Raw genomic sequence first — 19,913 nt, 5'->3', positions numbered from 1 at the left:
AGCTTCATTTCCTGTAGTAATTCAAAAAGTCTGTCAGCCCTCTACAACAAAGAAGAAGAAAATTGTGTGAGAATTTTAGCACCAATTCACATTTTTTCGTACCAGCAAAACTCTGCATGTTAATGCTTTGCTACCTTATCATAATTAAAGTGATAGATGTAATTTTATGTATATTTATCATAGTTTCTTGGAATAAAGTGGAACTTGCTTCTGTGACAATGAACATAACATTTGTTTATATATATCAGGGTTGGAAGAAAAAAATGAAAATATAAGTATGGTTAGGGAAAATAACAGTTTTAACTATATGATGAATGAAACTGGTTTTCAAACTCAAATAATGTCAAAAAAGTTTTATAATTTTTTAAATGTAATCTCCAGAAAAATATAGGAATAGTTATTAAACCCTTCTATCCTTTTCACTGTAAAATATGCTTTCATAGCATGTAGTATTTTACTCTGAAATGTAATTTAGGAAATTTGGCTAGTCTTTCTTGGTCAAAATGCAGATATATATTTAGTTACTGTATGTTGCTGTGACTGATATTTGAAAAATAAAAAATGTAGGTGCTTATTGGAATTGGGTAGAAGTTTCCTTTGAATTGAATACATTACTAATAAGCATTTATTTTTAAATGTTGGCCTGCTTTTTGGCCTGTTCAATATATTATTGTCTATAAAGAAGAAATAATAGTATTTTTCTTAAGATAAGCAAACATTTGGTTACTTTTATATTTTTCTTTGAATCTACTGTTGTATTTTATAAACATGATTTCTAACTTATCAAGATCAGTGGCTTTTGCAAAGGTGGGAAATAATGCTCCTAAATCAATGGCTGTTTTGCCCTTAAAAATTAATTTCAGTGGGCCAGTTCCAGGACAATTGACTAAGGATTATATTTTATTTCTGTTCTTTAAAATGCTACATTCCTAACCGTCTGATAAATGTGTTAGTGCAATAGAATGCTGGCATTTAAAGTTACAACAATGAATCACTATAAGTGAGCCAAATCTATCATGTTTTTCATGGTAGCTAGAAAGTTAGAATTTTTCCTTTGCTTCTGCTTATGCTTCTTAGCATTAGGCATTAGGAAGTATTTTGGTGCCAAACAGTTTTGCTGGAGCCTGCTTAGACATAGCCTAACCATGAATTAAACTTAAACTTTTAAGAATATCATATTTTTGTAACTACAGTGTTCCCTCGATTTTCGCGGATTCGAACTTCACGAATAGCCTATACGACGGGTTTTCAAAAAAATTTAATTTAAAAACACTTCACGGGGTTTTTTCTATACCACGGTTTTTCCCGCCTGATGACGTCATATGTCATCGCCAAACTAATAATTTTTGCAAATAAATAACAAAAATTTTTTTATTGTTAATAAATAATTATGTTTATAAATATTAGGATCACTAAGTGTCTTATTCAATGGTGAGTACCAGTAATAATGGTGAGTAAATGGTTGTTAAAGGAATGGGAAATGGTAATTTAGGAGTTTAAAGTGTTAAGGGATGGCTTGTGATACTATCCATAGCCAAAAAATGTGTATTTACTTCCGCTTCTCTACTTCGCGGAAATTCGACTTTCGCGGGCGGTCTTGGAACGCATTCCCCGCGGAAATCGAGGGAACACTGTATATACAAGAAGATTAGTAGATAATACTAAATAAATTATAATACCATCATTTCTCAGATTGCCTTTTCTATTTTGTGAGTCATTTTAACAGAATTTCCTCCTAAGCCAGAAATAAGTATTATAAAATGAAGTATTTAAATGTGAATCCTTTTAATTTGACTTGTGATCAAGATTGTTTGTTTAAAATAGAAACCTTGATAAATTAAAACAAAAAATGAATAATATCTTAATTTTTTGTCTACTAGGCTGGAATTTTAGAAGAACAATTACGGATGCATCTTCAGTGTTGCTTGACATTAAGCCACATCTGGGATGTAAATTTCACTATTGTCACCATAGTTTGGGAACATTACAGCAAAAATCTGGTTAGTATTTTTCTTTTGAAAGAAATCTAACACTTTGAGACTTTCCCAAAAAATATAATATTGCAACGTAATTCACAATATTGGAATATTGTAATGTAATTCATAATATTGGAAATATTTTAGCTTAAAGTGGTTACGTCTTATTATTATATAGCAAATAATAATTCCAGAATCTGTAAAACAAATGATCATTTTTATGTTCGTATTCAGTGTGCATTGCAGTGTACCACAAAATTTCTTTCAGATCAATAATATGTTTTTTAATGGTATATTATATTTTCAATAAAGGAAATGGTGGAAGGGGTGGACCGATTTACCAAAGGTTGTAGTGATGAGAAGAAAGGAACAACAGATCCCCAATTAGCATTAATTACATTGTTTATGATCTAAAGCTAGAAAGCTCTTTACTTCTACAATCAGACATCTGATTGGCTGTGATAAAATAACTTGTGGAAGGAAGGTGAAAGCAAATGACATGTTATGAAGCTGTTTTGGGTTTTTTTGGCAGAACAATCCCTTTGTCATTCCTTGGTTTGGTCTCAAAGGACTTGCAAATATTAGCAAGACACCCTTGTCTATGTATGAGTTGATAAAGAGCTACTGCAGTGACATACATACACCAGACATGTATATATCCTGCAACAGTTTCCAATTTTTTCTTCGCATTTTGGCACAAATAATGAAGAAAGCAGGCAAAATCAATGGTGTTCATCCATGGAAGCAGATCAAAGGAAGGTATGGGAGTTTTTAATTTAATTTAATTTTATGTTTCTTTGTTTATTCATTTATTCCACCCATCTCCCCTATAAGGTTTTTCACCTAGGATTTTTCATCCATCATGTCCTTTTTATTTGTCGATAATTTTATATTATCTTAGAGGCATTCTCTCTTTTAAGATTTATATTCAGAAAGTATTCTGAAATATTCATAAAATGAAGGGTTGCAGAAAAATCAGATTTTATTTTAATATTAAAAATATCTGTAATTAATAGGAATTCATGGCATTTCTATTTTTTTTTTCATTTTCAGATGAAAATGTGATTCAGGCCGTCAGTCATATTTATTTGAAGTAGATTATTTGAGTTAGAGCACTCAATCATTAGTAAGATGATTCTTTTTTATATATTAGATTTCAGAATCCATCCAAAGTTGCTTAAACCATATTTTCTATCTTGCTTGTTCCCCAATGTTTCTCCCTATCCCCCAAATAATCACTTAAACAGAGGTTGTATTCAAACTTCAATGAAAACAATTTGTGTGCTAAGAATTTCAGTCACAGCAGTTGTAACTTTCAGAAGTTTATGGAGCTGCAATATGGAAAGGGGTCAACAGAAACCATAGTTGGTTTTTTTGCTTTAAGGTTGTTTTCTCATGGTGCATTCAATCTTAACTGTCTTCTCAGATCCAGGTAAAAAATGTACCAGTAGATAAAGTTTTCCAAATTGCTTCTCTAAAGTTATTCCTTCATCTTTAGTCGCAACAGATGATGGGTAAGTTTAGTCAAACTGCTCCTAACTGGATTGGATTATATAAGACTACCATAAATTTTATCAGTGTATAAAAGTTCCCTGTAAAGCAGGAAAGAAACTTCAATTGAAGGTGCATGAGGAAAAACTTTAGTTGATAATGTTTTACTAGATTTGTTGAAATCAATTTTTACTTTCTCCCTGAAGGGCATCACATACAGTATGTATTATTTCATGTATTAGCAGCTTCTGTTTGATGAAAGGTAGATAGTAGTAAAACTTTTCTTTCAAACCTCAACAATGCCTCTTTCTCATGTGACATTTGTTAGTTACATTAGCTCCATCACACTTGTCAGACATATCTTATAGCTTCCTACTTCGTGAAGTTTTTCGTTCCTTATTCTGAATGTACTGGTATAAACAAAAAGGGATGTTGAAGAAATATGCATGCAGTAATACATTTTTAGTAGAAAGGTATTCATTCAACACCTCTCATTTCCCATCAAATAATTATTTGGGACTGAGACTAGCTGGGGTCATCAATTCAAAGGACAATTGATTGGGAGTGGGTTAGAAGATGGGCAGGTATATATAGTAGTACCTCTAGATACGAGCTGCTCCACATGCGAGTATTCCAAGTTACGAGCCGCGATGCGAGCGAAATTTCTGTTCAACACCCGAGCTCAAATTCGGGGTACGAGCCAAGCTTCCACTAGGTGGCGCAAGAATCTCCTTGCTTCCGGTTATATCGGCGCGAAAAACAAAGTCTAAAGGCATTCGTTCGAGATGCGAGTTGATCGACTTACAAGCTTGGGTCTGGAACGAATTAAACTCGTATAGAAACATAGAAGTCTGACGGCAGAAAAAGACCTCATGGTCCATCTAGTCTGCCCTTATACTATTTTCTGTATTTTATCTTAGGATGGATATATGTTTATCCCAGGCATGTTTAAATTCAGTTACTGTGGATTTATCTACCACGTCTACTGGAAGTTTGTTCCAAGGATCTACTACTCTTTCAGTAAAATAATATTTTCTCATGTTGCTTTTGATCTTTCCCCCAACTAACTTCAGATTGTGTCCCCTTGTCCTTGTGTTCACTTTCCTATTAAAAACACTTCCCTCCTGGACCTTATTTAACCCTTTAATATATTTAAATGTTTCGATCATGTCCCCCCTTTTCCTTCTGTCCTCCAGACTATACAGATTGAGTTCATTAAGTCTTTCCTGATACGTTTTATGCTTAAGACCTTCCACTATTCTTGTAGCCCGTCTTTGGACCCGTTCAATTTTGTCAATATCTTTTTGTAGGTGAGGTCTCCAGAACTGAACACAGTATTCCAAATGTGGTCTCACCAGCATTCTATATAGCGGGATCATAATCTCCCTCTTCCTGCTTGTTATACCTCTAGCTATGCAGCCAAGCATCCTACTTGCTTTCCCTACCGCCTGACTGCACTGTTCACCCATTTTGAGACTCAGAAATCACTACCCCTAAATCCTTCTCTTCCGAAGTTTTTGCTAACACAGAACTGCCAATGCAATACTCAGATTGAGGATTCCTTTTCCCCAAGTGCATTATTTTACATTTGGAGACATTAAACTGCAGTTTCCATTGCTTTGACCATTTATCTAGTAAAGCTAAATCATTTACCATATTACAGACGCCTCCAGGAATATCAACCCTATTGCACACTTTAGAGTCATCGGCAAATAGGCAAACCTTCCCTGTATGTCGAGGTACCACTGTAATGTTTTAAATAAATAAATGAAATAAATATATTCAAAAAAAAATTAAAGAAAAAATTGTGGGGGTTTTGTTTTGTTTGCAGAATTTATTCGAAATTCCACCAGAAAAGAATGTGTGAACTATCAGAAATTGGACTTCAAAATTTCTTGTATCTTTTCCTGGTGTTGGCGGCCTTAGCGGAAACAGAAGATGTTGCTAGCCGCATGATGGAACTTCTGCGCTTCCTCAGTCCCACTTCTACCAGCGTTACCCAGAAAGCTCTTATCTGGAAAGGTTACTTTGCTTTCATCTTAACATACATTGACAAGAGCATGGACATCAGAGTACTTGCTGAGCCACTTTCAACAGCTTTCTGTGAAAAGGCAAAAGAATTCTTAGTCGCAAGGAACGACCTTATGCAGAAACAAAACCTTTGGATGCTACTTTCCACGTATGTTGATGGAGTCCAAGAAGTTTTTGAAAGCAGCTTGTACCTGAACCTTTCTGAAGAAAAGCTGATGAGTGATGGCTTTAGTATGTTGTTGCCAGGTTGCCGAGGAGCTGAACTCGCCGCAGTGTTAAACTTTCTGCAAGCTATTTTGTTCAGGCTGAGGTGAGGTGTTGTTTTTTTTATATATTTTATTCATTAAATTAGTAAAAAAGGGAGGGGAATATAAACAGGGAAAGAAAAAGAGAAAGGGGAAAGGATACAAAATCAAATGGTTTAGAAAAATATTAGAATTATACATAGTAATACATAAAAAGTTTTTATATCAATAGACTATTTCTCCGACTATGTAAGTAAAAGATATCCTTGTGTCAGTTTTGTGAAGTTCCTTTTTTCAACACAACTTCAGGGAAATGTATGTGGTGTACTACTTATGCATTTATTAAAATTTTACTGAACCATCCTTTTTTCTTACAAGTATCTTTCAATCACAAATGTGATTGAAATAATATACTAGTAGTAGGATGTTATCATATAAAGTGAGAAGGAAAGTAGCAAATGCAGTGAACAAAAATACGAGAGCAGACAAATATGATTGTGAGGTAGTATCCAGCTAAAGAGGGAGCTCTCATACACATTTTGTCATCTGCAGAGACCCATTTGGCCAACATACGGTTGGCGGGCCCCAGGGGAAGAGCCTTCTCTGTGGCGGCACCGGCTCTCTGGAACCAACTCCCCCCAGAGATTAGAACTGCCCCTACTCTTCCTGCCTTCCGTAAACTCCTTAAAACCCACATTTGCCGTCAGGCATGGGGGAATTGAGACATCTCCCCCTGGGCATGTTTAATTTATACATGGTATGCTTGTGTGTGTGTCTGTTAGTATATGGGTTTTTTAAAATCTTTAAATATTTTAATTAATTGGATTATTTATGATTTGTTGCACTTGTTGTGAGCCGCCCCGAGTCTTCGGAGAGGGGCGGCATACAAATCCAAATAATAAATAAATAAATAAATAAATAAATAAGCTGAAATAAATTTGGAAGCTTTCAGGATTTTTTGTAGAAAAATAGATGAGATGTTTAAGAACTGTTAGACAAATGCATGCTTATTACTTGCTGATGAAAATGATAAATGAAGGTGTATATGTATAGAATTAGGAGGGGGGGATATGCAATATTTTAACATACTCTTTTTCAATATGGATCTTACATTACAAAGTATAAAATAAATAGAGTAGAAGAGTATGAAAGTTATTGTACCAATGTTTTTGATTTTAAAAAATCAGCTATCTATTTAATTCAGGTTCTTCACACATTTGCTATATATGGTAAACATTTAACAAAAGACAGCAAAGTTAACTTCCAATGTTCTCTATGAATGGCAGCAGTTGTTCTTAGTGTTTAAATTTGACCCTCCGTCTTCTAAGGCAGTGTTTCCCAACCTTGACAACTTGAAGATATTTGGACTTCAACTCCCAGAATTCCCCAGCCAGCAAATGCTGGCTGAGGAATTCTGGGAGTTGAAGTCCAGATATCTTCAAGTTCCCAAGGTTGGGAAACACTGTTCTAAGGGACCTCCAGGCCATGTAACATAATAATTGAAACTAATCAGATCTTCTTAACAGGAGAATAAGATAATAGAAGTAGTTTCCATTCTTCTGCTCTCTTATTATTATTATTATTATTTATTTATTATTTATTGGATTTGTATGCCGCCCCTCTCCGCAGACTCAGAGCGGCTAACAACAATGATTTAAAAAGCATGTAACAATCCAATTAATAAAACAACTAAAAACCCTTATAGTAAAACCAAACATACACACAAACATACCATGCATAACTTGTAATGGCCTAGGGGGAAAGAATATCTTAACTCCCCCATGCTTTGCGATAAAGGTGGGTCTTGAGTAATTTGCGAAAGACAAGGAGGGTGGGGGCCGTTCTAATCTCTGGGGGGAGTTGATTCCAGAGGGCGGGGGCTGCAACACAAAAGGCTCTTCCCCTGGGGCCCGCCAAACGACATTGTTTGGTCGACGGGACCCGGACAAGGCCAACTCTTTGGGATCTTATCGGCCAATGGGATTCGTGCAGAAGGCGGTTCCGGATGTATTCTGGCCCAATGCCATTTAGGGCTTTAAAGGTCATTACCAACACTTTGAATTGTGACCGGAAACTGATCGGCAGCCAGTGCAGGCCACGGAGTGTTGCAGAAACGTGGGCGAATCTAGGGAGCCCCACGATGGCTCTCGCGGACGCATTCTGCATGATATGAAGTTTACGAACACTTTTCAAAGGTAGCCCCATGTAGGGAGCGTTGCAGTAATCGAACCTCGAGGTGATGAGAGCATGAGTGACTGTGAGCAATGACTCCCTGTCCAAATAGGGCCGCAACTGGTGCACCAGGCAACAGATGCAACAGAAAGCTTCTCAAATGATATTATGAGTCCTTCAAGAAATAGACCTGATGTACCACCTCATAGGGAATAGGTTTTGATGGTCCCACCACAGTGAGGATATATATACACACATATATGCATATATGCAATTTTTACATCAATTAAGTTAGATTTTCTTGACAGTTAAAGAAAAGTTTTAAAAATTGGAAGTTTGTGATGAAGCCCAAATACGTTTTTCCTTGATTTATATGATCATTAGCAACCTCCAAAGTTTCTTTTTGTGGTAAACATATTTTTGTTCATAATTTGCATTGGAGGCAGCTCTTTTGGCTAAAAGTCACAAACTTCTTTAGGAAAGCTAGAAGTCATCTTCACCCATCATCTTGCCATGCACCATAATGAGGCAGTTATTGATTGGTCACTGTAGGGGAAAGACTACAGAAAATACGCTTTCTGAGCATTGAGAAGAAACTCACCTACATGTTTACCTTAAGTACTTTGTTACTGTCTGAATAGTTTGACTTCTCCTGTCAGTAGCTTACAAATCCAAGGACAGTTGATTTTTTTCCCCCAGGCTGTGTTTAAACAAAGATAAAGTATTTGACAAAATGCAGGTGATTTATTAGGGGAGTCTTTATAAATTGGTTTAAGTTGGTATTTTAAAAACAAAACTAGAAGCTGGACCCATTCATTTCTTTGTTCTGATGTGTGCCATGCATATTTCCTTAGAAGGTCCTTTGGTCTTGAATAGTCTATGTCAGTGTTTCCCAAACTTTTGACATATGTGTTCCCCTTCTATAATTTTCGTAACGCTTAATATCCCTCGTCAAAAAAAATGGATGTACTGTATTTTAATAACAATCAAAATATGTTTCTTTTTTGGGGGTACATACACAAAATAATAATAAACAAAAAATAAAATTATTAGAAACATAGAAGTCTGACGGCAGAAAAAGACCTCATGGTCCATCTAGTCTGCCCTTATACTATTTTCTGTATTTTATCTTAGGATTGATATATGTTTATGCCAGGCATGTTTAAATTCAGTTACTGTGGATTTATCTACCACGTCTGCTGGAAGTTTGTTCCAAGGATCTACTACTCTTTCAGTAAAATAATATTTTCTCATGTTGCTTTTGATCTTTCCCCCAACTAACTTCAGATTGTGTCCCCTTGTTCTTGTGTTCACTTTCCTATTAAAAACACTTCCCTCCTGGACCTTATTTAACCCTTTAATATATTTAAATGTTTCGATCATGTCCCCCCTTTTTCTTCTGTCCTCCAGACTATACATATTGAGTTCATTAAGTCTTTCCTGATACGTTTTATGCTTAAGACCTTCCACCATTCTTGTAGCCCGTCTTTGGACCGGCTCAATTTTGTCAATATCTTTTTGTATTCATAATAAAATATAAATAAAAGTTATATTATAACATTTGGATCAATGAGAAGATCATCATAATTTGGTTCCCTGGTTGTTAATTTTAATCTGAGATAGGGTTCCACGTCCAATAGTCTGTACCTTTTTTTCAACTTAATGTCTACAAATGCTGAAAAAGCAACTTCACATAAATATGAAGTTGGAAAAGGCAAGATGTATTTCAGAACTTTTTCTGAATGTGTACCCCCACCAAACTCTTCCCGTACCACTGGGGGTACGCGTACCACACTTTGGAAACACTGGTCTATGTGAACACAGAACGATCTTTAAAATTAAATAAAGGAACCTCTTGACTTAAGGAAGAAGAGTGAGCAGGAATTGCTTTAAAAATAATGCAGATGTTAACAAAAGTTTGATTAAACTGTAGTAAATGTCATTTGGATAGAACTGCTTCTCCCCGAGCTCCTTGACTTTGCAAACAAGTTGGCAGTAGAGTTCCCTAGACCAGGGGTAGGCAAAGTTGGCTCTTCTATGACATGTGGATTTCAACTCCCAGAATTCCTGAGTTAGCATGATTGACTCAGAAATTCTGGGAGTCATAGAAGAGCCAACTTTACCTGCCCTAGACCAGTGTTTTTCAACCAGTGTGCCGGGGCACACTAGTGTGCCGTGAGACATGGTCAGGTGTGCCGCGAAGCTCAGAGAGAGAAAGAGCGAGAGAGAGAAAGCAAGAGAGAGAGAAAGTGAACAAGAGAAAGAAAGCAAGAGAGAGAAAGAAAGCAATAGAGAGAAAGAGAGGGAGGGAAGGAGAGAGAGAGAAAGACAGAGGGAGGTAGGGAGGGAGAAAGAAAGAGCAAAAAAGAGAGGAAGGAAGAGAAAGAAAGAGGGATGGAGAGAGAAAGAAGGAAGGGAGAGAAAGAGGGAGGGAGAGAGACATAGAGCGAAAGGGAGGAAGCGAGAGAGAATTTTTTTGTCCAAACTTTTTTTAGCCCCCATCCTCCCCCCGCTCAATGTGCCCCAGGGTTTCATAAATGTAAAAAATGTGCCGCGGCTCAAAAAAGGTTGAAAATCACTGCCCTAGACTGATGGTTTTGGGGGATTTCAACCTGCTGTTTCTGAGCTCAAAGTCAGAAGCACCTCAGAGGTCCAGAACTGCCATAGCTAAGATGGACCTGATCCAGCTTATTGGGCCCAACTCACGGCAGAGGCTAAATGCTAACTCTGTGTTTTGTACTGGTTAGCAGCAATGTTAATCTCGGATTGAATTTATTTTTATTAATTAAATTTATATGACACTCATCTCACTATCTAAAGTGACTTGGACAGAATGTTGACATCAGTCCCTTGTCATGATCATTCTCTCCTGGCTCTAGAGTTGAACGACATACCTTTATTTATTTATTTATTTATTATTATTTACTTATTCAATTTTTATGCCGCCCTTCTCCTTAGACTCAGGGCAGCTTACAACATGTTAGCAATAGCCCTTTTTTAACAGAGCTAGGCTATTGCCCCCACAATCCGGGTCCTCATTTTACCCACCTTGGAAGGATGGAAGGCTGAGTCAACCTTGAGCTGGTGATGAGATTTGAACCGCTGACCTTCAGATCTACAAGTCAGCTTCAGTGGCCTGCAGTACAGCACTCTACCTGCTGCGCCACCCCGGCTCGTTCTCACCACCTTATTCTTTCTATCTATCTATCTATCTATCTACCTATCTACCTACCTACCTATCTATCTACAGACTGTATGACTGTAACTTGTTGCTTGTATGCTTAAGATTTTTATTAATATTGATTGTTTCCTCATTTCTTATTTGATCCCTATGGCAATCATTAAGTGTTGTACCTCATGATTCTTGACAAATGTATACAGTGATACCTTGTCTTACGAACTTAATTGGTTCCAGGATGACGCTCGTAAGGTGAAAAGTTTGTAAGATGAAACAATGTTTCCCATAGGAATCAATAGAAAAGCAATCAATGTGTGCAAGCCCAAAACTCACCCCTTTTGCCAGCCAAAGCGCCCGTTTTTGCACTACTGGGATTCTCCTGAGGCTCCCCTCCATGGGAAATCCCACCTCCGGACTTCTGTGTTTTTGCGATGCTGCAGGGGAATCCCAGCATCGCAAAAACGGACGCTTCGCTGGCAACGGAAGTCCGGAGGTGGGGTTTCCCAGCGAGGGGAGCCTCAGCAAAATCGCAGAATCACAAAAACACGGAAGTCCGGAGGTGGGGCTTCGAGGACTTCCGTGTTTTTGCGATGCTGCGATTTCACTGAGGCTTCCCTTGCTGGGAAACCCCACCTCCGGACTTCCGTTGCCAGCGAAGCGCCCATTTTTGTGATGCTGGGATTCCCCTGCAGCATCGCAAAAACACAGAAGTCCAGAGGTGGGGTTTCCCATCGAGGGGAGCCTCAGGGGAATGCCAGCAGTGCAAAAATGGGTGCTTCGCTGGCAACGGAAGTCCGGAGGTGGGGTTTCCCAGCAAGGGGAGCCTTTGGCTGGCAACGGAAGTCTGGAGGCGGCTCATCTCAGCAGTGGCAGCTTGGTTTCGTAACGTGAAAATAGTTCGGAAGAAGAGGCAAAAAAATCTTAAACCCCGGGTTTGTATCTCGAAAAGTTCGTATGACGAGTGGTTCTTAAGACGAGGTATCACTGTATTTTGTTTTATGCACCAAAACCAAATTCCTTGTGTGTCCAATCACACTTGGCCAATAAAGTCTATCTATCTTCTATCTATCTGTCTGTCTATCTATCCTCCTGTCCATCATCTATCATCTATATACCTTTCTATCTATAGATAAAAGAATTGCACTTTACTTTGTGTATATGTGCGTGTACGCACAGGTACATGGGGAAATTAGATTACACAGCAATATCTTTGGCCAGATGCATTCTTGATTTGCTTTTCTGATTTGGCAAAGAAGGAAATATCTCACTGAAACACTTCCTATTTCAAGATCCAGATGGGAATAAGATATCAACTCCTTGGATAAATGTAATATCTCTGGCAACCGCATTGAGTGTAATAGTTCTATGGCTGTCAGAATTTGCAAGTAGATAGGAAGTGAGATCATTGATTAAAGACAGAAGCAGCTCCCTATAGGCAGTTAGTTAATAATAACTTCATATGCCACTTTTCTGCTAACCCAAGATGATGGCTCACAGGAGCATTCCTTTATTGCTGATTAAGTAGCATTATGAAAATACTGACTTCGCTGTGTTAACTAAATGCCTTGGTATTTAAAGCTTAGAATGTCAAATAGTTGTACCAATCCCCTTTAACATATCATATAGACTTTTTGATAATCACATTCTACTTGAAACGATCATAGAAATTGCAAGGGTTTCCTCCCTTTTTTTTCCATTTTACGAAGTGATAAGTAGCCAAAATTGTAGATATTGGGTGGCTATATAAATTAGATAGGGTAGGTTGGGTGGGTGGATAGGCAGATAGATAGCTAAATATATATATGTGTAGTAGATAGATAGATAGATAGATAGATAGATAGATAGATAGATAGATAGATAGATAGATAGATAGATAGATAGATAGATAGAGATAGCGAGAGATAGATAGATAGATAGATAGATAGATAGATAGATAGATAGAGATAGCGAGAGATAGATAGATAGATAGATAGATAGATAGATAGATAGATAGATAGATATAGAGATAGATAGATAGATGATAGATAGATAGATAGATAGATAGATAGATAGATAGATAGATAGATAGATAGATAGAAAGATTTGATGAGTTTCTAGGCTATGATCAGAATGATACATCGAACTGGCCTTACTTCATCCACACTCCATAACTTAGTCATTTGGTTATTTATAAGAAAACCTATAACAACAACCTATAATAAATCAAAATTGCTATCATTCCAAAGCTACTATCTTTGAGGTCGTACTTCTTACTGTTATACAGTATACCAAATTTTAATTTTAGCTCAGAATAAAGTGTATTTCAACTAAAAGAAGAACTCTTAAATTAGAAGAAAGCATTAATTCACTTCTTGGTCATTCATGCATCTGTCGAAGCAAAGCAGCATAATTAACTATTAGCTCATTAATCCTAGAAAGAAATGTCGTATTACTTCTCAATATTGCATAATAGTGGAAGGACACATAGTGTGTATGCAAAGGAAGCTCAGATCAATGTGTACAACTTTAGAGGCAAGGTTGAGACGAATCACTTTTGTGTGTGCATAAATTACTAGAGTAAAAACTAGAGCTGTAATGGTGTGTTGGGAATGACTTTGAGAGGCAGAAGAAAGAGCTACAGACTATACAATTAATATGTAAAAATTATCTCAGTCCAGAGAAGGACAGACGAAAACATTTCAGGAGGAAGGAACTTCCCTAGGTTTACAGACCTTAAAAGGAAAAGGGGAGAGAAATATTTTTATTCACTCTTGCAATATTATGTTGATGTAATCTTAGAATAAAAGTTGTATTGATTTGCTGTGCTTCCGGTGTGGACTACCTCAAAGGCTTAACAGGTCACAAAATCTTTAAATATAACAACTCTTTCTGACTTGTTCTTAACCTAGTCCTACGACATCAGTACAGTTTAAAAACTTTGTAATCTTGTATGCAATAATATAATCAGTCATTGAGAATCAGGCAGTGTACACGTTCAATTTATTATGGTGGTTGCACAACCACCCAAAATGTTTAGACTGGATTTGGCATTTTTATCATCAACTGAGTCCTCTCCAAGGACCTGAGATAGAATACAGAATATAAAATAACAGAATTGGAAGGGACCTTTGAGTTCTTCTAGTCCAACCCACTGCTCAAACAGGAAACCCTATATACTATTCCAGACAAATAATTGTCCAGTCTATTAAAAACTTCCGGTGTTAGAGCACCCACAACTTCTGGAGGCAAGCTGTTCCACCGATTAATTGTTCTAATTGTCAGGAAATTTCTCCTTATAAGACAGAAAGATATTGTTTGATGGCGTTAAAGTGTCATCATAGGATGTAAGCTGTACCATGTAAAGCTGCCTTTTACAATTGGTTGGTGGTGATTTTCTTTTGGGATTGCACCCAAAGCATCTTCTTTTAATTTTAGTGCAATTTTCTTGCAGCAACTAACTAGGTGGTCTACTTTGCACAGACATCATTCGCTTCTGTTGTTCTCTTTTCAGATCATCAAATTCTTGATTCCTAAATGTGTTTTTACAAGTGGCTAAATCCATCTTATTCATACGTTTTTTTGGTTGTTCAGGCGTGTATATTTTTTCTAGAATTAATGTAAACAAATCTGGGTGAAACCCCCTCCAAAACCCCTCTGTTAATGAAATATGTTTGGGGGAGGAGGAAGTCTTCTCCCATTTTCTTAAAATTGTCCATGCTTACAGCACAAATTTTGAGAATCCAATAGAATCCAATAGGAAAAGAAAATTATCTGCTTGATCAGTACCTTTCCTTCCATTCCCTTACCATCACAACTGATGAAACTTCTTGAATGAGAAGCAAAACATTTTCTTCTTCCTCAAAGAAAGAACAGTCCAGCTGTTTTTTGAAAAAGCACCTTTGAGATATCTGCTTGATCACAGATTTCATTCGTAAATTTTAATCCAAGATGGCGCCAACAAAGGTTGCCTCGGTTCTCCTGAGAGCATATGCACCAATGACAAATTTCTTGTATGACCAATCACACTTAGCCAATGAAGAATTCTATTCTATTCTACTTTCTATTCTAAAAAAAAAAGATGATGAATAGATATTATGGCCATTAAAGCCTGTAAAATATAGGAAACAAAACTACAAATTCTATATAATGTTTATACTGACATGTTTTGAAAATTGAATTAATTTCAGATTCTTGAGTTATGTGGATAGAAAGGAAATTATATATCTTAAAACTGTAACTAAGATGAGTCACTGGTAAAATGTAATTATCTGGCTGCTGTTTCTCTGAGGTTTTATGAATGAGTACTTCACCCCTGACCAAATTGTTGGGTTTCTTTTTTTTATTTAGGCTCTGGTCAAAATTTTCTAAGAATGGTCATCATCTCCTAGTCCACTCCACAACCTAACCCCACATTTTTTTTAGAGTTGGGTCATAGCAACAACAATTTTTTAGAGTTAGGTCAAAGCAACAATAAGAAAGAGAAAGAATAATGTCATTAATGGTGCAGTACACCTGTTTTTCAGGCAGATGTGAATGTTTTCTATATATTGTTGGAATACATAATGATTGGAGAGCTGAGGATGAAAGGTTTTCCTTATATTTTTAATCAAAATGCACTGTGGGATGTTCTCTGAATCCAGCAGGAAGTTCTCCATCTCTAAGATGAATATATTTTAGGAGTTCAGAATTAGTTTATTAAATACATTTTTCTACTATAATAAATCCTTTGGAATACTTCTGAAAGAAAAATATAAATTCTGAGATCAGATTTAATGCATCTCTAGCAGTAATAATGCAAAATATTTGCAAAGACTTTCTTTCAAAGGTCGTGAACAGCCCCAATATGGACACATGTATTCCCCCTAGGCTTCTACAATTTATGTATGGTATGTTTGTATGTATGATTGGTTTTAAAATAAGGGTTTTTAGCTGTTTTAGTATTGGATTGTCGCATGTTGTTTTTACCACTGTTGTTAGCTGCCCCGAGTCTACGGAGAGGGGCGGCATACAAATCCAATAAATACAAATACTTTGAACACACTTTGTTTTCTTTCCAGCATTCTGGAATTTTGAAGAATTTTTGCCTTCTGATATTTTTGGAAATATCATATTTTTCCAAACTTTTTTTAGGGGGGGGGGGATTAGCTATTTTTCAGGATTTAGTTTTATCTTCTTTGAATAAATCTATATTGGAATATTGAGTTACTAAATCTCCTCTCCTGGCACTCTATCCCCTTAAAGATGTGTTGCACTGAAATAGCTTGCTGGAAGATTAGGAAATACTGCTAGCTAATATGGTAAATCTGAAATTATATCCACTTTCCTCAGACTTCTAGAGTTTCAGAACTTTCTTATATTCCTTTCCCGCACTGCTGTAACCATTTTATCAGCTCTTATACTTGTTCAGCAACTTTTCTGTCAGCTATACATGATTTACTGTTGTGAAAGAGTAAATTCACCAAACTATTGCTTTAAAAAAAAATAAGTACGGTACTTTCCATTTGAAAGTATACTGAGCACCTGCTGCTCATGGCTCATAGTTGTTTAGAAAAATATGTGATCCCTGAAGAACATCAATGTACATCTATTTTCTGGTTGAAGCACTCCACTTTCAAAGCTACAGTGTTTTTTCCCTTGAATGAACTTCCCTTTTCATACTTCTTTCTTTGCAGCTGCCGAGGGGGGGGAATGGGTCTTTATTAAAATGTGCAAGATTCACCCTCCCCCCCCTCTCATTGAACCAAGGCAATTAAAAAAAAACCAGTTGGTGTTGAACTCTAAATTTGAATTAACTGATTCAACTGATTAACTGGAAGGATCTATGAAATGTATATATTTCATGCACACCAGAAATGCACACAACACACACACAACCACAAACTAGACAGACGTATTTACAGGCGCACATTTACATCTGTATTCTGTATATGGGTGTTCTGCGTATCTTGTCTTTAGGATAACGTGTCAGATTTAAGGCTTATTTAAAATGAAAGAAAGCCAAAGCAATTTTCTTTATTCCGTTTCAGTCTCCTAAGGCTTCTTTCCCCCCGGTGAGCTCATAGCAACAGGGAGGTTTAGGAGAATTCAGCTTTCTGCAAATTAATGTCTCGCATCATGAAAATTCAGGGCTCCCCTTCCCCCTCACCTTGAAAAGTAATACAGTGAGTGTGAGTATTATTTCTTGCCAGCGGGTGGAAGATGAATGATTTTGTCAGAGATCTCCTGCTTGATGAGCAGTGTCCTGAGGGTCAGGCTTAAGTCTGTGTCACTATGCTACTCATTACTCTTGAGCTAAATAAGGGCTGATTGGATCTAAATTGCCTAGCACATGGGCCGCAGATGAGCTCAGTGAGTAGGGGATGCCTGCTATTCAGGATGGGAGTAACCCCGGTGTGCAAATATGCTGCATTCGAACACACCGTGAGAGAACTGAGGAAAACGGGAGGCTACTCACTGCTGCCAGCAAAAGAAATCAAAATGTAAAAAAAAAAGGGGGGGGACCTCTTTTGATGCTGCAGTGTTAGAATCTATAGAATTTGAAATGTAGAAAGTGACAGGTTGATGGTACTTATTAGCTTTGGTTGGATTAAAGAACAGTCATCTGGCTTGTATAATGATAGAAGCAATCTCTTCACTATCCTGGCTGCAGCTGCTGACAGGATTGATGCTACATCCTACCATTTGCTTTAATCGTGCCGGTGGGAGTGGCCTGGGCACATTGGTCGTGATTGGCAGTATTATTCAGGATGGGAAAGAGAAAAATGATTTTTTTTTGTTTAATTAAAAAAAAACAACCTAGATTGGGAGATACATGAAATAACTGCAGGTAGCCTTCGACCTACGATCATAATTGAGCCCAAAATTTTGGCAACAGCATACAAGCAACAAATTTTGAACTACAGTGATACCTTGTCTTACAAACTTAATTGGTTCTAGGACGAGGTTCTTAAGGTGAAAAGTTTGTAAGACGAAACAATGTTTCCCATAGGAATAAATGGAAAAGCGATTAATGCGTGCACGCCCAAAATTCACCCCTTTTGCCAGCCGAAGTGCCCATTTTTGCACTGCTGGGATTTCCCTGAGGTTCCCCTCCATAGGAAACCCCACCTCCAGACTTCTGTGTTTTTACGATGCTGCAGGGGAATCCCAGCAGGGAAATCCCAGCATCACAAAAACAAGTGCTTCGCTGGCAACGGAAGTCCGGAGGTGGGGTTTCCCATGGAAGGGAGCCTCAGGGCAATCCCAGCAGCGCAAAAACGGGTGCTTCGCTGGCAACGGGAGTCTGGAGGCGGGGCATCCCAGCGGCGGTGGTGGGTTTGTAAGGTGAAAATAGTTTGTAAAAAGAGGCAAAAAAATCTTAAACCCCGGGTTTGTATCTGGAAAAGTTTGTATGATGAGGCATTTGTAAGATGAGGTATCACTGTATATGGAAATGAATTAATAAGTGGCCTTGGAGGAAGGCAGATTCTTTGACTCCCAAGCAGCTGGGAATTGGGAAATTGGGTTGCTGTGAAAGCTAAGGAATAAGCAAGAAGTGTAGAATTACAGGTACTGATTGTCTAATGTAGGTTTGCTAGAAGCGTAGCCTAGAACCTTAACTTGGAACAGTTAAAGTTTGCCTCAAACTTTTTTCTATAACACCTAAGCAAGCTATTTTGTATCTGCCCCTGCACATTTTTTCTCTTTTCTTTTTCTGGTTACTGTGCCTTGTCATTCATTTTTTTAAAACAGTTTTTATTAGTTTATGACATAAGCTACAAATAAAACACAAAAGTAATAAAATACAAAGGTAAATAGTAGGGAAAATGAGGGAAAGAGGGGAAAGAAAGAAATTGACTTCCAACTCCCTTTGATCAGTGGTGAAATCCATTTTTTTTACTACCGCTTCTGTGGGCGTGGCCTAGTTTGGTGAGCATAACAAGGGAAGGATACTGCAAAATCTCCATTCCTGCCCCACCCCAGGGGAAAGATACAGTGATCCCTCGATTTTTGCGGTCTCGATTTTCGCAAAACGCTATACCACGGTTTTTCAAAAAATATTAATTAAAAAATACTACACGGTTTTTTTTGCTATACCACGGTTTTCCCCACCCGATGACGTCATACGTCATCACCAAGAATCACTTCTCTGTCTCTTTCTCTTTCTTTCCTGTCATTCTCTGCTTCAATCATTTTTTCATTTCTCTTTTTTTCTCCCCTTTTTTCTATCATTTCTCTCTCTCTTCCTTCCGCTCTTCTCTCTCTCTCTTTCTTCCTCTCTCTCACTCTCTTCCTTCCTTTCTCATCTTTCTTTCTCTCTCTCTTTCTCTATCTTGCTTCTTCCTCTCTCACACTCTCTTCCTCCCTCTCTCATCTCTTTCTTTCCTTCTCTCTCTTTCTCTATCTCTCCCCCTCTTGCTCTCGAGCGGCGGGCGGGCGGGCGGGTGAACGGGCGAGCGGCAAGCGAGCGGCCGGGTGAACGGGCGAGCGGGCGGGTGAACGGGTGGGCGGGTGAACGGGCGAGCGGCCGGGCGGGTGAACGGGCGAGCGGCAAGCGAGCGGGCAGGCGGGCGGGCAGGTGAATGGGCGGGCGGGTGAACGGCAGGCGGGCGGGTGCTGGGGGGGCGGGGGCAGCCGAAATTCAAAGCAATCTTTGTCGGCTTCCGCACTTTCGTCGCTCCCCGGCTCCACCATCTGCGCATGCGCGGCCATGGAAAAAGGGCACGCATGCGCAGATGGTGTTTTTTACTTCCGCACCACTGTACCGCGGAAAATCGATTATCGCGGGAGGTTTTGGAATGTAACCCCCGCGATAATCGAGGGATCACTGTATTGTAAAATTTCCATTCCCGCCCTACTCTG

General features: G+C 38.0%; 1 protein-coding gene across 1 annotated transcript in view; it reads left to right on the top strand.

Moving 5' to 3' along the window:
* Positions 1-19,913, top strand: part of MMS22L (MMS22 like, DNA repair protein) — a 104,165-nt gene that overhangs the window by 40,999 nt on the left and 43,253 nt on the right. The window contains exons 12-14 of the mRNA XM_070764781.1: positions 1,881-2,000; positions 2,509-2,735; positions 5,299-5,808. Coding sequence (XP_070620882.1) covers positions 1,881-2,000; positions 2,509-2,735; positions 5,299-5,808 — 857 coding nt within the window. The remainder of the gene's footprint in view (positions 1-1,880; positions 2,001-2,508; positions 2,736-5,298; positions 5,809-19,913) is intronic.

Source organism: Erythrolamprus reginae, chromosome 1, assembly GCF_031021105.1.
Source record: "Erythrolamprus reginae isolate rEryReg1 chromosome 1, rEryReg1.hap1, whole genome shotgun sequence".
In the NCBI taxonomy this organism is placed as follows: Eukaryota; Metazoa; Chordata; class Lepidosauria; order Squamata; family Dipsadidae; genus Erythrolamprus; species Erythrolamprus reginae.
The sequence above is the reverse complement of the archived record's forward strand: the minus strand, read 5'-3'. Positions and strand labels throughout refer to the sequence as shown.